The sequence below is a fragment of the Marmota monax genome, unplaced genomic scaffold, assembly GCF_021218885.2.
Source record: "Marmota monax isolate L192 unplaced genomic scaffold, Marmota_monax_Labrador192_F-V1.1 WCK01_AAM20220418_F8-fsc00047, whole genome shotgun sequence".
Taxonomy (NCBI): domain Eukaryota; kingdom Metazoa; phylum Chordata; class Mammalia; order Rodentia; family Sciuridae; genus Marmota; species Marmota monax.
The window spans coordinates 13,395,498-13,412,688 of NW_026692072.1; the positions used below are offsets into that span (position 1 = coordinate 13,395,498).

Genomic DNA, 17,191 nt, shown 5'->3' on the forward strand with positions numbered 1-17,191 from the left:
GGTGACTTTTAAATACCTTTATTATTTTGAATTCTGTAAAGTAGCATTTGGGAATCACCATGTGGGAAACTGTGCTTGGGGTAGAGCTTCCCTTACTGCACCCTAGTGTCAGTCACACTTGCAAGTCAAGCTGTTTTTTATATATTTTTGTGTATCATTTAGCTCTGGTTCAAAGACCAGTCAGTTGCTTGACCCTGGCCACCTTTACTTTCTGAACTTCTAGGTGAGGCAGTATTGGCTGGGGGGGTTGGGTAGGTATTTCTCAACAGGTAAATGGAGATATGGTGGTTACAGGTAGCAGAAAGGGGAATTAAAAGAGAAAAGACAGATGATAGGAAAGGAAGGATAAGTTTCGAGGAAAAGGGTCATCAGTTGTTTCTTTGTTGGAGATAAAGTCTGGAAAAATGAGATGCTCCATAATTATCTTCTTATCTCTGAGTGATTTCTGAGATTGATTTTTTTTTAGTATATTTTCCTTAATTTCTCCACTGAGTCAAAAACAGATCAAGTTTAAACTCAGATAAGAGGGTATGTGTTTGTATGGGTCAAATGAATGAATGTACCTTCGATTGCTAATAAAGGTTGTATTTAATTTTCACAATGTATTATGCATTGATCCAAAGACCTACCATTCAGTGGATATACAGTCTATTATCAAATACTGATTTGCACTTTTCTATGCTGGCCCCTTTTGCTTTGTGCCATGCATTCTGTACATACTGTGTCCTTGCTAATGGAACATGGTATTGTGAAAAAGCACGGGACCTGTGGTTGGGCTGCCTGCTTTCCAATCCTGGCTCCAATACTATGAAGCCTTTGGCAACTTACTTTACTTCTTGGTTTGTCTGTTTTCCTATGTGTAAAAAAGGGGTAATAATAAGTAGACTACTTCATAGATTTCTTGTGAAAAAATGAATGAATAAATGTCTATAGAGTACTTGTAAATTGTGTGGAATATAGTAAGTATTATTGAGATACCAGCTATTACTATCTACCAAAAATGTAAATAATAGATTTAAGAAACTATCAGACATATTTTTGAGTGCAAGAATACTGTATTTCTTGGTAAGTGATATAGAGCAGAAGCTACAATTACAAAACAATTTGTTAATTGCTATGAAAGGTATATGATGATATATCCTTGTTAGCTTTTTGTAGCCATGACCAAAATACTTAACAAGAACAACTTAGGTGAAGACAAGTTGCTTTGTTCATGGCAACTGAGATGGAGGTGTATATATGATACATTCTTTATCCATTCATCTGTTGATGGACACCTGAACTAATCCCATAACTTTGCTATTGTAAATTGTGCATGCGCATCTATTTCTTATAGATTTAGAAAATTTTTATATGTTGGAACTACTGAGTATTTTCATATACATTGAGTATTTTTCCCATTGGATCATTTGTATAATGACCTTTTTTATGCATAAATTTTTGTTGTTTAAAAGTTGTGTGTGTGTGTGTGTGTGTAGTCAAAATCTAGCATTTATGTCCAAGTTCTAAAGGCATTTCTACCATCAAATTATGATCACATTCACCAATTCTACTTGTTATTCTTTAATAATTTAAATTCTCATTCTTAAATGTTTAATTTGGAATTTATTTTTATGGTAGTATATAGTTGGTCATCAAATATACATTTCCCCTAAAGGTTGTACCAATTGATCCTCTATTATCTTTTGAGCATTCTTTCTTAAATCTACTTGGCTATGGCAAATGTTTCATCATGTCAGTTTTTGAGAATTATATAACTATTTCTTTCTCATCCATTATTAAACTTTTTTAAATACAGCCACTAAAACAAAACACAATAAAACAAAAAACAACAATATCTGAAGGACAAACACTTCATTAACTTTTTAGTATGATTATAGCTGTTATTTTTCCTTGTAGATGAACTTTAGCATAACTTTGTTTAATTATAGAAAGAAATTTCATTGGATTATAGTTGAGAATGCATATTTTGGGATTAATTAAAGAAGAATTTAAATTTACAGAGAATTGAAGCAATTTCTTATCTTGTCTTTTACTATTTAAAAACATGATTTCATAAATTATTTTGTGATGACCTGTGTCTTCTCTTGCATTAATATAACATTATTTTATGTTCTTCACTAGAGTTTTAGGATTTTCTCTCTGAGTATTTTACATTTCTAATGCTTTATATTTATAAAAAGTTTCTTACTGTTATACATGCAATATTTTTCAGTTGTGCTTTCTAATCAGTGATTCCATTTGAAGTTTCTCATTATTTTACTCATTATTTATTAATATTATTATTATTGCTCATAAATGGTTTAATCCATTCATGGGTTAATGGATTAACAGACAATTGAGGAAGAATTATAAAAGGAAGTCTTTGGCATGCTTGCTGTGCTCACCATGTGATGCTCTCTACCATGCTATGACTCACAGAGAAGGCCACCACTAAGTGTTGTGTAGAGACCCAGGCCACACTTTTGGACTTCACAGCCTACAGAATTGTGCACTAATTAACCTCTAATTTTTATGATGTTCCCAGTCTAAGGCATCCAGGTATAGCAACAAAAGATGGATTCAGACATTCCCTGGAGCAAACATGAAAGCAACAAGGAACACAGGACCAGAAGTGGATCAGGGGGATTCCCCAAGAGGAAGAGCTATCAAAATGCAAGATAGGTAATAGAAATATAGGCTATTTGCTTCAATGGCTCCCACATTCAGAATATCTTGTAGTGAATGAGAAAGATGTCTGGGCTCAAGGTCAGAAAGATTGGTTCTGAGTCCCAGAATTCACCACTTTTCTCTGTAACCTTGGGAAAATGACTATAGCTCTGAACTTCCACTTAAAATTAGTAAAATTAAATAAATTAAAATAATACAAAGTGTTAGATTGCTAACATTTAATGGTAAATGAGTACTTACTGAACTGATGAGTCTATTATAGATTGGTTTACACTGTCTTATGTGCTTAAATGAGCTGAATCAGAGCTAAAAATCATTGCTCTATTGCAGGCTTTTCACTATCTGATGTCCAGAACACTTGAATTGGATCTATGGCCAGTACAAATAATGTGACTGAGTTAATCATCACTGGCCTTTTCCAGGATCCAGAGGTGCAGAGAGTGTGCTTTGTGTTGTTTCTCCCCGTGTACCTGGCCACCGTGGTGGGCAATGGCCTCATTGTTGTGACAGTCAGTGTCAGTAAGAGTCTGCACTCCCCCATGTACTTCTTCCTTGGCTACCTGTCCCTGGTAGAGATAACATACTCCTCTACGATAGTCCCTAAATTCATCACTGACTTACTTGTTAAGGTCAAAACCATCTCCCTGAAGGGTTGTCTGGCCCAGATCTTCTTTTCCCACTTTTTTGGGGTCACTGAGATCCTTTTGCTTATGGTGATGGCTTATGACCGCTATGTGGCCATCTGCAAGCCTCTTCATTACATGAACATTATGAGTCGTCAACTGTGTCACATGCTGGTGGCTGGTTCCTGGCTGGGGGGCTTCATCCACTCCATAATTCAGGTTCTCATCACCATCCCACTGCCCTTCTGTGGTCCCAATGTGATGGACCACTATTTCTGTGACCTGCAGCCTTTATTCAAGCTAGCCTGCAAGGACACCTTTGTGGAGGGGGTTGTTGTGTTGGCCAACAGTGGATTAATCTCCGTCTTCTCCCTTGTTATCTTGGTGACTTCCTATATCGTCATCCTGTTCAACCTGAGGAACCGCTCTGCAGAGGGGAGGCGCAAAGCCCTGTCCACCTGTGCCTCTCACATCACAGTGGTCATCTTGTTTTTTGGACCTGCCGTCTTCATCTACATGCGGCCCTCGTCCACCTTCACTGTGGACAAACTGGTGGCTGTGTTCTACACGGTCATCACCCCCATGCTGAATCCCATCATCTACACACTCAGAAATGCAGAGGTGAAAGTCGCCATGAGGAAGCTGTGGGCCAGAAGGAGAACCCAGGGATGGGAACACGATAAATAATATGTGTATGATTTTTGTCTTTCTTGGAATGGATTTTAAGTTTTGTATGATTTTCAAAAATGCCAACAACAAATATAAGAACTTCATGTTATTGCTAGGACAATTCTCCTTAGTAACTAGGACTCCCCCATATATTGGTATAATGGTCCAAGGACAGAGGTCAAATATTCTTGCTGAACCTCATGGAACTTGGTGATTCTCTGATATCCAATAATAGAATGGTTTGGGTAATTGGAGGGACAAATCAAATGTAAATGCAAGGATAATATTTTGATGAATGTTTTGTAGGCTAAAATTACTTTGTTGCTTCCTTTTCTTCTTTTATTCTTCCTTCAATAGCAATTTTATATATTTGTGGGGGACAGTGTGACATTTCAATATATGTATACAATGTGTAATGTTCAAATTAGGGTAAAAATATATAGATAAGATCAGACAATTATCATTTCTTGTGTTGGGTAAGCTGTCATTGTCTCCACTTGTTATCCATGAAATTTTCATTAATTGTGTCACCCAAAGCCATTGTACTGTGTGATAGAACTTTAGGAGCTATTTCTTCTATCTACCTGTATTGCTAAAAAGAGCTCATTGCTTGGGCTGGGGTTGTGGCTCAGCAGTAGAGCGCTTGCCTAGCACGTGCGAAGCCCTGGGTTCGATCCTCAGCACCACATAAAAATAAATAAATAAAACAAAGGCATTGTGTCCAACTACAATTCCAAAATAAAAATATTAAAAAAGACATCATTGCTTAAAATCTGTTCCTTTCCTTGTTTCCTCCCTTTTTAATCTCCTTCCTTTCTTTCATTCTCCCTTTGTTCAACATCCTTCATGATAACAACTTGTACTTCACATAAAAGAAGACCATCCACAGGAATTATTATGGCATATTTAGGTATGAAATTATAAATATTTTTTTCTCTTCCAATATGGACAAGAGTATCTTTAAAATTTTCAATTCTTCTTGCTGGCTCTTGGCATCTAATACCATAGCCATGTGATCATGGTCATCAGAAAAGTCCCTAGATTTCTTTTGGCTTGTTGACTCACAAGGTAGAATTGGGACGTCTCACAGTGTCCAGCATTGATAAACAAAAACAATATCAAAATGGCATCAGTTGTACTTATCAATTGGGAAAAGTGAAGTCAAATTTATTCATAAAAAGGAATTTTTTTACCTTATCTAGGAGTAGAAATCATAGAATGTTAGACAATATTTACTGACCCAATTAGAGCATGTCTGTGTGTTTTCATTCTAGAACCATGTCCCTTATTTTTACTGTCCATGGCACATTTATTTATTTTTTTAATGCTTGTTAGTATTTCTTGTTGAAGGGATATGAAAGTCTGGGTCTGTGCTGTTGTTTCACCTCTTGGGATCTCCATGTCACCCTCTCACATCATTGTGAACAATTTAGAAAGTACCACAGAATTGGCCAATTTTGGAATTCCATGGAGTGGCACTGAGTTTGTATTGCATCCACCAACCTTTTCTGAGGATCAGGTGAAATGCATGCATCCTCCCTGGGAGAGTGATGCAGCATCCTGGGTGTGCTAGAGGCCTTGAAGATCGTTCCCTTTCTCCTGTAGACACTAGTTCAGAATGTAGGTGAGTAGTAGTTGTAAGGGTCCAGGATATCTTCATTTTCCTTGGAGTCTCCGCTAATCATACCCATGCTGGCCATTATAAATCCCTGAAGAAAATGCTGCTTGTTCTACCTGAAATGACTTCAACTTCCTTTTTATACATTTTTCAGATTGTATCAGTCAGCTTTCCACTGCTGTGATCAAAGTGCCTGACAACAACTTAGAGGAGGAAAATTTATTATGAGCTCATGGTTTCAGTGGTTTTATCCATGATCAGCTGACTCATTCCATTGCCCTGGACCCAAAATGAGGCAGATCATCATGGCAGAAGGGCCTGGCAGAGAAAAATTGTTCCCCATATGGCAAACAGGAAGAAGAGAGAGAGAGAGAGAGAGAGAGAGAGAGACAGAGACAGAGACACAGAAAAGAAGGAATCAGGGACAAATATGATTCAGCTCACAGTGACTTATTTCTTCCAGCTACAACGTATGTGCTTATAGTTGCCACCCATTAGTCTGTTGAAATTATTTATCCACAAAATGGATTAATCCACTATGAGTTTACAACTCTCATAATCTAGTCATTTCACCTTTGAACATTGCTATATCACCTGTTAAATCAATAGATTACTTAAGTATATGATGGTACACCCAGTCAATGAATACCATGAAACTTAAGAAAAAATGAGAGTTTTCCTAGTATCAATATAAAAAAAAATCTCCAATGTGCATTGTTAAATCAGTAAACAAGTTTTATCTCTCTTTATATAGCATATTATTACTTACATAAAAGGTGGAGATAAATAAGAAACCACCTACTATACATGCATTTGCTTAAAGAAACTCTGAAAAAATATAAGAAACTAAGAAAAGTAGGACAAGGAAAGGAGAAATGAAGAAAAGAATAGAAAGAAACATTTCACCTGTGTACCTGTTCATTTCGTTTATTCTTCAAACCTTATGAATATATTACCTGGGCACTAATTAAATTAAAATTTTCAGTAATTTTAAGGCAAAATATGAATTTACAATAAGATATTGTAAATACAAAACTAATGGAATAAATCAGTAGAATACAGAATTATAATTTATAAAACTGTAAGCTTCTAAAATTTTAATTTTTTAAAATTTTGTAAATAAAGCTAAAACCAAAACATTAGAACACCTGTCTTCACAAAAAAATCAAAGAATGCAAATTGTACAATGTTTTCCCCTTAATTTGCAAAATATTTAAAACTTGTATTATAAAATAATTTGACTTACAGAAATGTTGAAAAGTAGAAAGAATGCCTATTTTCCTTTAATCCAAATTCCACAAATATTAGTATTTTTCCATATTTTCATTGTCATTCATTCTCAACGAATAAAGATATACAGACGAAGGGATGGGTATGAAATGAGCAGTATTTAAGAGGGTGGGTCCAAGTATTATTGGAGCACATGCCCACCTGGAAAAAATAAAAACTATATTACCCAGGCTTCTTTATAACTTTGAGGGGATATGTACTGATTTTGTCACTTTTTTTATAAGGATGACAGGAACTTGGCATTGGGAATGGAGCTCCAACAGCTCTCTTGGGCCATGAGATAAACACTGGAATGGAAGTTATTAAGCATGGAGAAACATGATAAAGAGAATGTTTCTACCCTGAATCTTTTTTTTTTTTTTTTTTTTTTTACTTCTGTCTTGTTTCAGATCCTGATCCTTGCAGGTAAAACCTAACCTAAACAACATTTGGACTCTAAAACTATATATTAGGAATAATGAATTCATATTTTATTGACTTCACAGGATTCCCATGAGACTCCAGAGAAATAATAGATGTGAAATTGATTTGGAATAATAATAACAAGGTTTTATGCAAATATAAGGCATATCAATTACAATATTAACAAATCCAAATATGGCTTCCAGGCATACCCACACAGTTTGGAAAATTGGTGTTGTTTTACTGCGATATAATGTGTGAATACCTCTTCTATGTCTATGTCTTAGTTGTATCTCAATAATAAAATCCTCTCACTCCAAGGGACCACACATCTGACTTAAGCCCTTCCCAAATGATGAAGACAAATGTTGACACAATCTTGACATTACTCATTCAGCAGAAATTGAGTGTCTATCATCTGTCAGTCATCGTGCCAACTGCAAAGTCACATGGAAAAGGGCACAGACACAAGAAGGGGTGAAGAAGTGAGGCTGAAACTCAATCTGACCCAGGTAAGTTTGGTTAACACTTGAGACATCATGCCCAGGTGGGATGTTCCTCTTCTATACTTGGAACTATACTATTCTTTGCTTGAGAAAATAAAACCAAGAGTGAAGAGAAATAGCACAGCAGTTGACTGATAATAAAACTCATCAAAAGAGACATAACACCATAGATTTAATCCTTTTACATTCACTGTTTCCAAGAATTTCAAAGATACACAAAAAGTTTCAAATTACACAAAATCTGCCCCACAAATATAGAACTCAACAAGACATAAGAACTACAAGTTTTATAAAGGGTTGATGGAATCATGTTTTGATAGATCAAAAGTTCAGGACATTACTCACGTGGTAATTCACCTACGCTAGCAAATTGCAATGTGAGGAATGAAATTGCAGTGAATTGGCCCCAAACCTTAGGTACAGGAATACATATGCAAATACGATCCATTCTCTGTCCTCAAGGACTCCAAGGGTAGTTTGTTCCTCATTCGAAATTCCCAGGCATTCACACCCCAGCTCTGCCTTCTATCCATCAGAGGGAGATGAAAACTGGGTCTGCTCTTAGGAAAACTGTGACATTAGGACAACCATCCTGCTCTTTGCCTCCAATTTCCAGGACAAGGTTACAGAATCATGGAAAATTTCAAAGATGCTTATCTCAGGTTATCCAGTCATTAAGTGGTAGATTTGGATTTTATTCAGTCAATCTGGTGACACAGTCAGATCTTTAACTACCTTGCTATGCCCAGGTGCACCAATCTCCAAGAAACCATCTTACCAAACCTCCTATGGACAGCACTCCCTCCTTCAAGGCAGACCCTGAGGTTGTTCTAATAGCAATGTACCCAGTCAGGGCAGAAACTCTGCCTCATCTAAGCCCATCACGTAATCCCAACATCATTTCCCAATGCTCTCTTTCCCAGCCTCCTTTGCATGTAGGGGTAACCTCATGACCTCTTTCTGCTAAAAAAAAAAACTCAAATTTTGCTGAAACATTTCTCAGAATTATTTCTCAAATAAGGAATAGGCCTTTCCCACTCTTCATATGAAGAAGATATGAAGCTTGAAGCAGCTGCCATTCTGCATCTTGCATCCTAGGATGACAATATAGAGAGCTGAGGAGGCACCAATCCATGTGCTGCAGTTATAGAATTAGGAAAACACCATCAAACCATTGATCTGCAAATTTTTAATTTAGAAAACAAAACATGATTCTGTGGCTTTTTTCTGTAAAGTTAGATAATAAATATTTTTTGCTTTGCAGACTATGCAGCCTCTGTCATGGCTGCTCAATTTCATGTAGCATGGAGATAAACACAGATAAAAAGTCAAATCAACATGGCTTCCTGGGACTCCTCCAAGATAACACCGATAAGGAGAACTGGCCAAAACATGGACTTTGGTCTCCAAGTGCCGTGATACTTCCCCCTACCACTACATGTTAACCTCAGAGGTGAAATGAAGACAGCCAGGGTGACACTGCTGAGAGGTGACTTGGTAAAGTTCCATTTCACATGATCCATTCCTAAATTCTAAACAGTTTGAAGTGCTGACTATTGGAGAAGGCATGGAAAGCATCTCAATATGAACACAGTACCATATACAGATAGCTATGACAGGGTTTGAAATAGTACCATGGAGTTAAATTAACTCATTAGAAATACAACAAAATGAAGAACAGGTGAACTTTTGCTCTACTCCTTCACGGTTGACTGAAATCAGATTGCACTTTTATTCTATCCTTGAGTTTACTTTTTTGCCCCACAACTTCCTAATGGCATTTTTCACTTCTGCATTTCTGAGTGTGTAGATGATGGGGTTCAGCATGGGGGTGATGACCGTGTAGAACAAGGCCACCAGTTTGTCCTCAGTGTAGGTGGAGTTGGGCCTCAAGTAGAGGAAGATGGCAGGTCCAAAAAACAAGATGACCACCGTGATGTGAGAGGCGCAGGTGGACAGGGCTTTGCGCCTCCCCTCTGCAGAGCGGTTCCTCAGGGTGAACAGGATGACGATGTAGGAGGACACCAAGAAGAGGAAGGAGAATACAGAGAACAATCCACTGTTGACGAACATAATAATGCCAACCACAAATGTGTCTGCACAGGCGATCTTAAATAAAGGATGAAGGTCACAGAAATAATGGTCAATGACATTGGGACCACAGAAGGGCAATGGGATGGTGATAAAAATCTGAATAATGGAGTGAAAAAAGCCCCCCAGCCAGGAACCAACCACCAGACGGTGGCACACAGGACCGCTCATGATTTCTGTGTAGTAAAGGGGTTTGCAGATGGCCACGTAGCGGTCATAGGCCATCACGGCAAGCAGTAGGGTCTCAGTGACCCCAAAGAAGTGGAAGAAGAAGATCTGGGCCAGACAGCCCTTCAGGGAGATGGTTTTGACCTTGACAAGTAAGTCATTGATGAATTTAGGGACCACAGTAGAGGAGTAACAGATCTCCACCAGGGACAGGTAGCCAAGGAAGAAGTACATGGGGGAGCGCAGACTCTTACTGACACTGACCGTCACAACAATGAGGCCATTGCCCACCACGGTGGCCAGGTACACGGGGAGAAACAACACAAAGCACACTCTCTGCACCTCTGGGTCCCGGAAAAGGCCTGTGATAATCAACTCAGTCATGTTATTTGCACTGGCCATGGATTCAGTTCAAGTGTGCTTGATGCCTGCAATAGAGCAAACAGTGATTGTAACACAAACTCATCCCATTTATACCACTTTAGAGAGTGAAAACCAGTTTACTACATGCTTATTACTCAACCATTCATTTAGCCCCTTATTACTCAAGTCAATACTTGTTTGTCCAAGCTCGTTTGAGTGGGTGGCTGTGACTGAAAGCAAAATTCCTAAGATGGAAACAAGGGTGAAACAAAACTCAGTTAAATCAGACACAGAAAGACAAGTACCACAGTTCTCTCTCATACGTGGAAATTGAAAAAAAAAAAAGATTCTACCTTAATGTAGAATAGTGATTACTTGAAAATTGGAAATGGAGTAGGGAGACGACTAGATTTGATGATTAGTGCACAATGTATGCATATGTTTAAATATCACAATGAACTCCATTAAAATGGACAATTAAGATATGTTAATCAAAATAAAATACATATAAACATTTTGAACTACTAGCAAGAAGAGAGTTCAAATTAAATTACTAGTTAGAAAACACAACTGACAAATATTACATCTACAATCGGTAAGAAAATTTTTAAAATACAAAAGCCTTAAAAATGTGAAATGCACATAAAGACAAAACCATAAAAATCTACTGAAGGATATCAAACAACAAGTGAATTAATGGAAAAGCATATTTATATCCATCACACAAAAGATTTAATCATGTTTTTCAATAACAAAACTCAATGATTTATGTTCTAATTCCTCCTAATTTAAATTTTCCTTAATCTAAAAATACATGCATTATTTCATTGCTACTTTGTTGTCAAGAAAAATCAAGTGTGATCATTTTATGTGATATGACAAAATTATTCTAAAGTTATGTGCATTAAAATATTCTAAAGCCACTAAAACATACTAAAAAAGATTAATGATGTTAGTTTTCCCTTCAAATGTTGCTTTTTAAAGTGACTACAAGTTAAAGAATAAGGGGTAGATGATTAGGGAAAAAAAGAGAGAGAGAGAAATGAATTACAGTAGATGTGGTAGAGAGAGAAGATGGGAGGGGAGGGGAGGGGGGATAGGAAGGGGATAGGAAAGGCAGCAGAATACAACAGACAGTAGTATGGCAGTATTATAAACGTGGATGTATAACCAATGTGATCCTGCAATCTGTACACGTGGTAAAAATAAGAATTCATAACCCATTTGAATCAAATGTATGAAATATGATATGTCAAGATCATTGTAATGTTTTGAGCAACCAATAAAAAAAGTTTTCTAAATTAAAAATTATATATGAGAATCAATCATGTAAAAGTATAAATAGGATTTATTGTTCAAGATATGATGTTAAATCAATTGCTATGCCTTTGGGGAAGAAATTAAATTTGATGACCAGACTTTCACTCCCATGAAAAAAAATATGAATTAAAGAATTAAAAATAAAAATTAGAATTTTTAAAAAACACAAAGAGGACTTGGTGATTATAATATGAAGGCAGGAAGACCTTTAGAAGTTTGACATAAATGATAGTAGATAATATTTGGCTATAAAAAAAACCTAAAACTTTTGAAGAAAGTAAAAAAAGCATAAAAAAGTCATTATTTATATGATAAAATCAGAAAAATGCTAAAATATTTATGAGAAGACTCAAAGTTCACTATTTAAAAAAATCTTTCATATCTATAAGAAATGTTCATGCATCCCGGTGGAAAATGAGTAAAGGTTATGAACAGGAAAATCATGAAAGAGTAACAAGATCAATATACATATGCAAGAACATTCAGCTTCATGAATAATCAAACAAATGTCCACAAAACATGACAAATACCACTTTTAATATAAGTAAAAGTGGTTCTTGGAAAGTTAGTGAGGATAAGTTAGCACACATTAGGGTTGGTGTTAGCCTCATATTCTATGGCAGAAGTAAAGATCAGTAAAATTATTCTGAACAGCAAACTGATAGTGTATATCAAAGATAAATGCTCCTTCTACCTCCAATAACATATCCCAGGAAGGCACTGGTTAAGTATACAAGTGTTGGAAGCATAGATGTGTGGTACAACTCAGACTGACTTTGGGTGCATCTTTTTTTCAAATCCACATTCAGAAGTGTTGCCTGGGTAGCCTGAAATCAGCTGAGCTGGGAATATATGCACATTGAAAATCAGCAAACACTACAAAGAACATTCTTGCATCATCTCAAACATGAGCTTTTGGGAGACACCTCATATCTAAACCATAACATTCCACATTGGCCCTAAAAACTCATGCCCATCTCACACGACAAAATATATAGTACGTTAACAGTTCCATCATTACCCAAAATTCCAAGTCCAAAGTCTCCTCAAAGACTCAAAACAAACTCATGGATATTTTCCCCTGTAAAGATCAAAAGCAAGTCACATATATCCAACATTTAATGGAACAGAGGAAACATTGCCATTGACAAGGGAGAAATAATGGCATAGAAAGAAGGGATGGGACCAAAGCAAGACCAAAATTCAGCTGAGTCCTGTAGCCCTAAGACCAGCATCTAGGGCACATAGCATTGTGTTGTTCTCTCCAAAGGGCTTGTGTAGCTCCTCCCCTATGACCTTGCTGGCTGGAGCCCACATGGTCTCTTGCTTGTCTCATTCCTGTTTGAATCCCGCAGCTTTGTTCCACACTACTGGTACCCCTTAATCTCAGGGTTCTCTACATGGTAGCCTTGGATTCCTTCTCACATCCTCACAATCACACTCTCAGGACCTGCCTGCAGAGATTTCAACTCTGCTACACTTTTCCTGCCCTCCCAGGCCTTCCTTAGAAATATCAGTGGAAGCCTTCATGACCCCTTTACTCCAGCACCCTGAATTGCTGCAGATCCAGGACCACATGGTTGGTGTCAAGGTCTGCCACCATCTCAAATAGTTAGCCAGTCCTCCTGGGACCATTGATGCAGCAGCCTCTAAGGGTCTGGGTGACTGAGCACAGTGAGACAACTTCATAGCCACCCCGGGAAAGCAGTGTGCCCCTGTCATCTTTTCTCAGAGTAATTATTACTTTTATACCCTTGAACCTGGGATGGGTGTCCTCTTGCCAATTCTTGAGATGTCCTCAAGTCACCATTTCTACTGTTTGTGTGCAAAGTACCTAGCACCTATTTAGTGGTTCTATTGTCTTTAACAACTAGGTCCCAGGAAGACTGGCTACTATTTGAGATGTCCCTCAGCCCAAGGTTTATTTGCACTCCTCTGGCAAAACTGCAAGTTTTTAAAATATTTCTGCTTTGCTTTCTTCTCCTGATTATCACAGTAACCTCAGCTAAAAGCCACTAGCAATATCCATAGCACTGTCTGAATGCTGTGCTTCCTTGAAATTACCTCCACCAGATTAATTTGTTACCTTTAAATTCAGCCTCATAGAAAGATTCAAGATATGGGACAATATAGACAACTTCTTTGTCAGAATGTAACATGAATGGCTCTAGTCCACTTTCCAATAGAGTCCTCCTTCTCCCAAATCTCATGATCCAGTCCTTAGTGTTCATAGTCCTATTGGCATTCTGGTCTTTTGAGCTTCCACCAGAATCACCCATTCAACTCTGCCTACAACATTCTAAAACTTTCCTGACTTGTATCTTTTTTTTAACCTTTATTTTATTTATTTATTGTTTTATGTGGTATTGAGAATTGAACCCAGGGCCTTGAACCTGCTAGGTGAACACTCTACCTCTGAGCCACTACCCCAGCTCGACTTGTATCTTTAACTTTTCAAAATTCAGCCTCAAACCAAAAACAAAAGTTTCTGATCCATGTGATCAGGTTAGTGACAGCATTGACCACACTCATGGTACCAATCTGTCTTTTGGGAAATTGGTCAGCTTTTGAATTGCTATGACCAACATATCTGAAAAGAACAACTTAGAGGAGCTAAAGTTTACTCTGGCTCACAGTTTCAGAGGTTTGGTCCATGGTTGGTCAACTCCATAGCTCTGGGTCCAGGGTGAGGCAGAACACCACGGGGGAAGGATTCAGCAGAGGAAAGAAGCTCAGTACATGGCAACCAGGAAGATAAGAGAGAGCTCCACTCACTGGAGACAAAACAAAAGCCTCAAAGTCACACCCCCACTTGATGACTTTCTTCCTCCAGACACATTTTATCTGCCTACCTCTACCATTCAAGAGACATTAGGCACATACAGGTGGGCCCTTCCACTATCCTTCTTCTTTTAAATGAAATGCAGCAGAAAACACACTTTCTACTCAGCCTTTGTCTTTGGGGTGCAGTCTGGGTCCTCTGTTGGGTGGGTCCAGGGCTGCCATGACTGGATGTGCATGTTTACCTATTTCTGGGATGAGTTTTATGAAGGTCCCTTGTAACAATGTAATCCACCATCTCAAGAATTGTCTATCAGTAACAAAGGCAATATTTTCCCCAAATGACTTATTTCCAAATTAGCTTAGCAGTCATATAAAGAAGAGATGTGTTAAGTTTCTCAAAAGTACTAAAATGATATCTCACTTAATTGCTTTAAAGCAGAAAAAAATAAACAACCTGAATATATATATCAAAGGTGTAATAGGCTTTTCTTCTACCAATAAAGGAGTCATAGCTGTTTCATTTTTTTTTGGAGAGAATATCAGCTACAGGGAAAAAAGAAGAGGAATGGTACCTGAAGGAAAGAAAATCAGACATTCATGGAAGCAGAAAGAATCTTCCTAACCAAGAGCTAATGGTTTGTGAAAAGATAATTTCAGCAGAATAATTACATTGAAACCCATGGCCAACACAAGCAGCATTGTTCATCACTATTGTGTGCCCTGACCACTAAGGGCAGTGATGGGATACCAGGCACCCAAAATCACTATGAATAGCTCATCTACTTGGAAAATCAAGTCAGTGAATGAGTATAATTCGTGAGATCCTTAGAAATCACCTTTCAACACATCGTCACGCACAAGCCCAGGGAAAGGGCAGACAGAAGTTAGGGTTACAGCTGATGGGACTAAGTGGTGAGGTCACAGAGATCGACAGGCAAGTGTGACTTGGAAGATACTTGGATGACTCTGTTGTGCTCCAGCTGCCCAGCCTTGTAGCTTCTATATCAGTTATGATTTGTGCCTTCCATTCATTTCCACCACCCAACTGGCCATTTCATCCCATTAATTTAACCACTACACCACCATACCTGGGTGCCCTTTGTCCCCATTCCTGCTGCCATCCCCTTCTTACAGTCAGCAATGCCTAAATTGCCAAAGCCTTAGTCCCTCCTTTGGGCCCTCTCCATCCATCCCACACACTCCACCTGGAAAATTGTCACCCACACTGTTCTTTCTCCAAATCACTCTGCAACTTAAGAATCACCAGGGAAACCCTGAATTACTCACTTTTAATGACTTTCACATTCTGAGCCATCTCAAAAATTCACCCTTTTACCCACTCAACTTCAACTCCCTTCTGTTCAAGTCAGGGTCCTCTCCCCAGCCCACAAGACCACCCTGCCCATTCCCACCACAGAGCCTCCCTTCATCAGAAATGCCCTCTCCGTCTCCCTTCAAATCCTGCCAGTCTTGCAAGCCCAGAATACTCCAGTGTGCTTAGTGAGGCTCACCATAATCACATAATCTAATGCATATGAATCTTCTCTGAGCAAATTGGGAAAAATACTTTAGTCATTTTTCTTAACTACTAATCTGATCATGTCATTTCTCTGCATAACACTGAATAAGACTTACTCATTGTCCATAGCAGACGTCCTAATATGCTTAGCAGGGAGTTCCACCTTCTTGTTGAACTATACGTGCCTTTGCAAGCGATTGTTCCTCCCCAGAAGAACACTAGGCAGCTTTTTCCTAACCCAGGATGCCTTCTCGTCCTTCTTTCTAGATTGCATGAAGAACCTCACCACATAAAGTTCTTATGGTACTTTACTATGCTTCTTTTTAAGCAATTAATAGATTGTTCTGTGAATAGTTTCTGTGTCTATATTTTCTACTATGAAACATTATCCTATTATTCAACATTTTAAAATATTTTTCTTAAATCTTTATTTTTATTTGAAATTTTGACTGGTAGTGATAGCTAGCATTTTCATAGTACTTACTACATACTACATATTTATACATGCTATGTTGGCATCAATTCACTCATGTTTCATAACAAAACTATAAGATGCATATTATTATTTGTTCTATTTTTTGCTTATTAAAAAGCAGAAACAGAGAAGAGACTCAAATTTCCTACAGTTACATAGCAGTGCAGCCAGGATTTGAAACTAGGCAGCCCAAGCCAAGATTCTGTGCCTTTTAAAGGGTAATGCTGTATCATTTGCAGGAATAGGGCACATAACTAACACAACAGTGAAAGGTTCAAATGAAATATGACCAATTGTTAGAAGCCAGAAGTACCTTTATTTGCCTATATAAACACACCTTAACTGAGCTTAAACTCAATCTGTTTTTGACCCATTGCAGCAGTTAAGTAAATGTACCTTTAAACAATCTGAGAAATCACTCAGAGATAAGAGGAAAATTACAAACAGTCCAGGTTTTCTAGGCTTCATCCCAAGAGGGGGAATACCTGATAGCCTTCCTCTTTGAAAGCCATCTTTCCCTTTTCCATCACATCTTTCCTATATTCATTCCTTGGTCTGCTACCCCTCATCCCCATTTACTTGCTCCCACCATGTCTCCAACTTAGTGGTGAGAAATGTTTCCTTTCCCCCGACAATGCTGCCTCACTCAAGTACATTCATGTTATCTTATTTAATATTTAAAACACTTGGTAC

At 37.8% G+C, this 17,191-nt stretch overlaps 2 protein-coding genes across 2 annotated transcripts; one reads left to right on the top strand and one right to left on the bottom strand.

Moving 5' to 3' along the window:
• Positions 1–3,041: 3,041 nt before the first annotated feature.
• Positions 3,042–3,980, top strand: LOC124100052 (olfactory receptor 4B1-like). The gene has a single exon (XM_046455365.1). It carries the CDS (start codon positions 3,042–3,044, stop codon positions 3,978–3,980), a length of 939 nt encoding a protein of 312 aa, XP_046311321.1.
• Positions 3,981–9,509: 5,529 nt separating this feature from the next.
• On the bottom strand, positions 9,510–10,439 carry LOC124099774 (olfactory receptor 4B1-like). Its single transcript, XM_046455007.1, has one exon. It carries the CDS (start codon positions 10,437–10,439, stop codon positions 9,510–9,512), a length of 930 nt encoding a protein of 309 aa, XP_046310963.1.
• Positions 10,440–17,191: the final 6,752 nt, after the last annotated feature.